We start from the raw sequence: 7247 nt of genomic DNA, 5'->3' as shown, positions 1-7247 counted from the left end.
CTCCCTGACCGGCCGATCCGTCTCCCTGACCGACCGATCCGTCTCCCTGACCGGCCGATCCGACTCCCTGACCGGCCGATCCGACTCCCTGACCGACCGATCCGACTACCTGACCAGCCGATCTGACTCTGGCTGCATCAAACCATCAAGTCCAGTTTATTTACTACATCATAAAACATCACAGTCACCAATAATCATTACATTTTGTCATCTGGACACGACGCCATTCAGAGTTTTACCACCGACCAGGAAGCAGCGATTCACCGTCTTCCTGTTAAGAGCCAACAGTTTTAGAGAAAGGAGTCATCGCCTCTTCATGATGACCTGGTTCTGTCTTCGATGACGCGGGTCTGAAAAAGGTTCGGACCGGTCCGGACCTCCTGTCACCAGGCTGAAACATGGATGCTCTGCAGCCTCCTGTCTGAACTGTGGGCCAAACGCCAGTTTGTTACCTTCAGGGTGTGGAAGCAGCAGATCAGCTGTGGAAGATGAAACTGTCAGGAATCACGGAAAACGTTCAGAAAGACGTTCAAACGGCCGGATGGATGTCTGCCAACGTCACAGACTCATTTCTGCTCAAACCGCCAGGCTCTGGTTCCTCAGTGGTGCTGTGTCCAGATCGACTGACCAAACATTTAACTGGGAATCCATCTGAAACCTCCCAGTGTCCAAGTTTTTATAGCTCAACCAAAAAGGCAGAACTTCTTTTTTGGAGCTAAAACCCATTTTCTGTTAAATGGATCTTTGTTTCCATCTGTTGAACAAATGGAAACAAAAACCCAAACAACAGATGAATCATGATTCACAGGTCAGAAACGTTTCCTCTGAAAATGTTCAGGTTCTGGCTGGAAGTCCAGGTTCTGTCCAGAACCAGTCAGGTTCTGGACTGGAAGCCCAGTCCAGAACCTGACTGGTTCTGGACAGAACCTGCCTTCAGGTTCTGGCTTCCAGTCCAGAACCTGAAGGCAGAACCAAAGTCTGGAGAATCTCAGAAACATCATCTATGATGCTGAGAGCAGATTCTGAACGTTTCTGTCTGGATTATTAATCCGACCTGCAGGTTTCCCTCTCAGTTCTGAACAGACCCGAACCTCAGAGGTTCTGACCCGAACCCGCTCCGTCCTCTGCTTCCTTCAGATTAAACGTCTCATTAAAACCTAATTCCTGCACTCAGATGGTTCTGGTGATTAGCAGAGTTAACCCCTGCGGCCCGGCAGGATGCGTGGGATTATCTGAAACCCGCAGCAGAGCGGCGAGCTGCCGCCACAGATGGTGGAGGAAATTAAAGGCTGCACGCCACCGTCGGAACCAGAACCGGAACCAGCCGGGACTCAGCCCCTGCACCGCTGAGAGGACGGGCGTTAAACTTCTCATTTGTCTCAGCTGATTGGAGCAGGTGTTGGGGGAGAACCAGGACTGGTCGGGTTCCAGGAGTTTCCTGCTTTAATCTGAGCAGCGAGACGACAGAAACTCAGAGCCGCACAATCCTCAGCAAACGCTCTAAGCCAATTACAGAAAACGATAACGGAACCTAATCAAATCAGCATTGCTGCTTTGCAATCCTCCTCTTTCCATTTGGGTCCAGCAGACCCCAGACCCCCCCACCTTCTGCTCCGTTACTGCAGCGGGTCTGAATGGGCTCTCAGGAACCGTCAGATTTCTGCTTTTCTGCAGAATCGGTGCAGATACTTTGGAAAAGATCAATATTTTCAATCGAGTACAAAAACTTAACTCAAGTAAGAACAGCATTGGCGTGGAAACTCGGCTTCTCACGGTTCAGGATTCACAGAAATGTCACCGATTTGTAGCTTTTATTTTTAATTATTGCAGAAAAATATTTTAGAGCATATTTAATATCTACTGGAAACAAAGTGGAGCAACGAGCTGCTGGTGGAGAGAAGATGAGGAAGGCTGGAGGTGTTAGCTTCAACGCTAAGGTGGTTTCTTATAGTGATGGATATTTGGTATATTTAGTGTTTGAACGGTTAAAACAGGCAGTTTTATCAGCATCTTAGAGGAGGTTTGAAGTATTTACAGCATTAGGATCTGCAGGTGGCCTCTAACCCGCCACACCAGGGCTCCACGGCACTTTAACCTATTTTCACTCCAGCAGAAGTAAAAAGCCGTCGTCTAAAAAGCTGAATGAAATCCAGCGATGAGTAAAAGTTTATAGTTTCTGTTAAAAACTCGTCTGGGTGTCAGATATGTGAAACCAAATCAGATGAGAATAAAAACCCAGACAGAAGCTGCAGAAGCTCAGAGAGAAATGACTGAACTTTTAGATTACAGGATATTCAGACGTCCTGTAACAAACCAAATGATCAGAAACAGGATCAGGAAGGTTTGGCTCCGGCTGCCTGGGATTCAGATCCGTGATCTGGTTTAATCCTGAACGAAAACCTGTCAAAGTTTTTCTATTGTTCTTTCTCTGCTGGTTTCTTTGTTTCCTCCTTTGCTGCTTGTTTCCGTGTGGATAAATGTTGGGTATATAAATACGGCGCCATCTGTGGCTGCAGTTTGTAGTGAACATATCTGGGTCAAATTAAAGTTCTGTTAACTTATGATTTACTCGTCGTCCACTTTGTGACGGATCACAACATTTTCTCTCATTTCCCTAAACGCCTTTCGTGAATTTAAGTTATTTATGAAGAACTTTTTACGCCCAGAAAGCTGCAGACGTGATTTTTTGACATTTTTCAGGAACCTGCATGTTTCTGGAGATGTGAACTCTCTGCTCTGTGTCCAGTCATGAGTGAGCAGATGAGTCAGAGCGGCGCCGGGTCCAGCAGGACCGGCTGTCTGAGGACTGACCTGCTTTAACTAGCCAGCTTCAAATTATTCTTCAGGCTGCAGGACAGAAACGTTTATCAGAGAGAGGAGAAGCTCTTTCTGGTCAGGGGATCTTTCATTTTATCACAGTGAAATTATTGCTTTGGATCCATTAAAAGTTTCAAAAGTACTTTATGGATCTTCTTTAAGGAGTGCATCAGCCCCACAGCATGATGCAGCCTCCCCCGTACAGCAGCAGGAAGAAGGTCATTATGACCAAATGCTAACTAACTCATTTTGTAGAGTTCTGGTGTCAGACTGACCTGAAACTTACATAAAATATGACTTAAGAGAAATGTGACGTAATTTAACACCTTCATATTGGGCCTCTGTCTCTTTAAGAAGCTTCAGGAAGTCATCCCAACATGGCTCCTCGATTAACCCTTTAACAGCGTTTGCACTGAGCAGGGGCTCCTATAATGGGCTCAGCAGCTGTTGCTAATTGCTGCTGGCTAGTCTGAAGGAGCTGAGTGACGGCGACACAGAGGGCAGCTCTGGAGGAGCTTCGCCTCGAAGGCGGGGCTAGGTCCAACCAGGCGTTTAAACAGCTGAATGGTTGCCATGGAGACTAAAGGATTTCTCAAACATGCATGAAAGAATCAAAGCAAAACTCCAGGCTTGTTTTCTATGAGTTAATAACGTCATTTATGAAACTGGTTGCTTTTCCTTCCCCTGTAAAATGTCTTTAGCCCAGAACAAACCGCTGCAGTTCTGCGGTGATTTACGGCGCGATGCCTTCACTCCTCCGCCTGCAGGCAGCGACGGCCCCCAGGGGAACCGCTGCGGCTGCCCAGGTGGAACCAGCCGGGCCCAACAGACGACCCGGCTGGGAAACGCTGCCGGGGGCTTAATGAGTGGAGACGAACACTGGACCAGAACCGGTGGAGGATGAACTGGAGGTTTGAGCTGCTTCACTGGGATTTTATCCAGTTGCTTCATTTTAGTTTCCGGTTGAACTGAAGCAGCCGACATCTTTCTTTATCAAGTTTCTTTATCACATTTTATCCTCCTGCCTGTTTCCACAGATCATGAAAACTCAGAACGTTTCACGTTTCCACCTGAAGGAAGGAAACGTGATTTATCCCTTTGGGATCAATACAGTATTTATTTTTATTTATTTTTTATTTTCTCAAATGTTGCTTTGAAAAAAGACTTTACTAATTAAAATCATGCATTATTGTTACACCAGACTAAATGTAAAAATGCAAAAGAAAAACAAAATAATCCAATTTAAATTAGAAAACATTTGAATTCTTACAGGAAAAAAGTCAAAATCGAAACAAGCAACAAAAACCAGGAGAAATAAATAATTGTGTAATTTTATATATTTCTCTGTAGAGTCAATGAATCATTCCAGCCTGTCGTCACTGTTTAGTATTTCTTGAAGAAAACCAGTAAATGAATCTTGAACTTGTTGAACTTTGACCTTCCTCTGTTTCCGCCTCTTCTTCTTCTTCGGTTTGCAGCAGCTGGCTGTGTGTGTGAGATGCGCGTGCGTGCGCGTGCGTGAAGAGGCGTGGAGGTGTGTGGGAGCGTTGCATCCTCTCACGTGACCATCCCGCCTCCCCTGCTCTTCCTCCTCCTCCTCTTCTTCAGTCCGGGTCTCTTTGTTGTGGTCGCAGCTGCCGCTTCGCTCTGCGCGCCGCGTCTCGCCCCTCACCGCCTCTCTGCCGCGCGGCGGACGCGCAGCCGGAGCGCCCCGGTGGTTTGCGGGTCTGTGCGGGTGTGACATCAGATCCGCTGTGAGAGACTCGGAGTTTGAGCGGCGGAGGCTCGGACTGAGGATGCTGCTGCCGGACCGGACCGCCTCTGAGGCTTCCTGAACCCGGAATCCCGCAGGAATCATCGCTCCTGCTCCGCCTCAGACCTGAGCGGTGCTCCGCTGCCTCTCTCCCGCATTTGGAGCTCCTTCTTTGCAGGACAGCCGCGTTTCTTCAGGAATTACGCCGAAGCGTGTGTGGCTGCCGAGCCCAGCCGAACCGAGCGGACCGCGGGGTTCGGGTCTCCTCCATGATGCTGACGGGCCCTGGGAGGTGCCGCCGGCGCCCGGGCGGGGCAGTGCGGTGCCTGGCGTCCGCCTGGCTGCTGGCGCTGCTGCTGGCCGGGCCGGAGGCTCGGGCTTCCTACCAGCCGCAGAGCGGGGAGTGCAAAGGCAGAGGCAAGGAGTGCTCAGGTGAGGCTGCGGGCTGCGGGTTGCCAGGTTGGATGGTGCGGCGCTCTGGGTTCATGCTGCTGCTGCTGCTGCAGCAACACGGACTGGCTGTCCTGATGCTGCAGCTGCTTCCTGGAGGACATCAGGACTTGTCCTGAAGTTTCTCTGGCGATGCGCTGCAGCTCCTGCAGTCCGTGTTGCTGCGGGCTCCGGATGCTCCTGATCCGCTCCGCCGTCTCTGCGGGGATCAGAGTCACTTCTTCATCATTAGGCCTTTTATTGGATTAAAGCCTTTAAACCGGATCGGGTTCTGCTGTCAGTAATGGGATGTTTCATTAGTGCTTCTTCAGCCTTTATGGGAGATGAATCTGTTTGCTTTGACTAGGCAGCAGAGGCACAAAGGGCTGCAGCACTGCTGCTGCAGCACTGCTGCTGCTGCTGCAGCTGCTGCTGCTGCTGCTGCAGCTGCTGCTGCTGCTGCTGCTGCTGCTCTTTGTGCAAACTTCAAACTTTCAGTTCTCCAGGCTGACAGGCTGCAGGATCCGCTATGGATCCAACAATCCCTGATGAAACCAGTTCAGACTGGGAGCTCTGGTTGTCCTGCTGGACTCGGGGCTCAACCAGTCCAGGTGTCTGGTTCTCCCAGCTGCTGCCTCGTTTTGGGTAAATGAAGACATGATGATGTTTCTGTTCAGTCTGACAGTAACACGGTTTACAGTTATTAGGATGCAGCTTTTATTCTCCTGACATACATCATTTAATTCGTTATAAACTTTTTTCTAATGTTCATTTCACCTGAAACATGTTGGGCAAAACGTGACCTTTCAAAATAAAATGACTAAAAATCGTGAATCAGCAGCTGTTTCACACTTTACTGGCTGTTCCCGTTAAAACTCAAATCTTTGGGACGCTCAGCATTTCCTCGGCTCCCAAACAGAAACGGATTTGAGAAAAAGGACAAATTTAATGTCAGTTTATTCAAATGATCAGAAACAAACTGATACTGAACATTATAGTTTATGGTTCATATGTGTTAAAACTTCTAGCATTAGATTGTTTTGCTCTCAAACATATTTCTGCTTCATGTGAATGTTATGATGTCACATAAAAACCCCCTGACCTCATTTTAAGGGTTTCATGTAAACTGAGGAGGTTGATCTGAACCCGCAGCATCATAATCTAATATTCATGAACTCGTCTCGCTGTTTTCCTTCCTGTTTTAATAAATACTTCAAGTCAAACATCAGCATCATGTCAGCAGCGAAACGAATGAAGAGCTGGAATCAGACGATTCTCACCGTCTGCGGATGAAACGTTCAGAGTCTCCAGACGCCTTGGTTTCTAACAGGAAGTGTGTCATCTGACCCCTGACCCCCTGCTGCCTCTGACCCTCTGAACATGGCAGCCACGGAGTGTTGATCCAGGATGACAGGAAAGTTTTTCCTGAAGACGTTTTTGGCTGCTGTGTTCAAGGTCTGCTGGGAAAACTCGGCTTTGGAGAAGCAACAAGCATCAGTGGTCAGAGGCTGAACTGGTTCTTTCAGGTTTCGGCGTTTCTGATCAAAGCTTTCAGAGGAAAACCTGAGGAGGGTCTCAATCAATCAATCAATCAATCAAATTTTATGTGTATAGCACATTTCAGCAGCAAGGCATTTCAAAGTGCTTTACATAATTAAAATAAAAACAGAAAGAGATTTAGAAAAAGATTTAAAAAGATAAAAACATTAAAAGCATCGATCCACATGAGGACTTGCCCTCATGGGGTCTCCTCGAACAGTTTTAGCAGAGCGACATCACACAGGGGTTCTCAGCAGGCGTAACCATGGAAACCTGAGAGCTTCATCCGGAGGAAGATCTTTGATTTCGTCAGGGAACGGAGCCATAAAACAGATTCTGTTGTGGTGTTGGTGAGCAGCAGCATCAGGACGGTTTCCCAACTCGGCTCAGATCCAGACGTCATGCATTCATGTGTTCATCTAAACCAGTGGTTCTTAACCTGGGTTTGGTCGAACCCCAGGGGTTCGGTGAGTCGGACTCAGGGGTTCGGCGGAGCCTCTGCCTCGGAGGTAAAGACTCACTTGTGTAAAGTCGTGATGACGCGGCGCTTTGCCATCACTTGCTGCAGAGGATCACGTTACATTGCTGAGCCAATCAGAGGATCACGTTACATTGCTGAGCCAATCAGAGGATCACGTTACATTGCTGAGCCAATCAGAGGATCAGGTTACATTGCTTAGCCAATCAGAGGATCACGTTACATTGCTGA

General features: G+C 48.1%; 1 protein-coding gene across 1 annotated transcript in view; it reads left to right on the top strand.

Moving 5' to 3' along the window:
- Nucleotides 1-4435: 4435 nt before the first annotated feature.
- Nucleotides 4436-7247, top strand: part of tmeff1a (transmembrane protein with EGF-like and two follistatin-like domains 1a) — a 53567-nt gene continuing 50755 nt past the window's right edge. Inside the window, exon 1 of the mRNA XM_017310121.1 lies at nt 4436-5002. Within this exon, the coding sequence (XP_017165610.1) occupies nt 4840-5002 (163 nt within the window). The 5' untranslated portion in view covers nt 4436-4839. The remainder of the gene's footprint in view (nt 5003-7247) is intronic.

The sequence above is a fragment of the Poecilia reticulata genome, linkage group LG17 (genome assembly GCF_000633615.1).
Source record: "Poecilia reticulata strain Guanapo linkage group LG17, Guppy_female_1.0+MT, whole genome shotgun sequence".
NCBI classification, from domain to species: Eukaryota; Metazoa; Chordata; class Actinopteri; order Cyprinodontiformes; family Poeciliidae; genus Poecilia; species Poecilia reticulata.
This window is presented reverse-complemented; position numbering and strand designations above follow the sequence as displayed.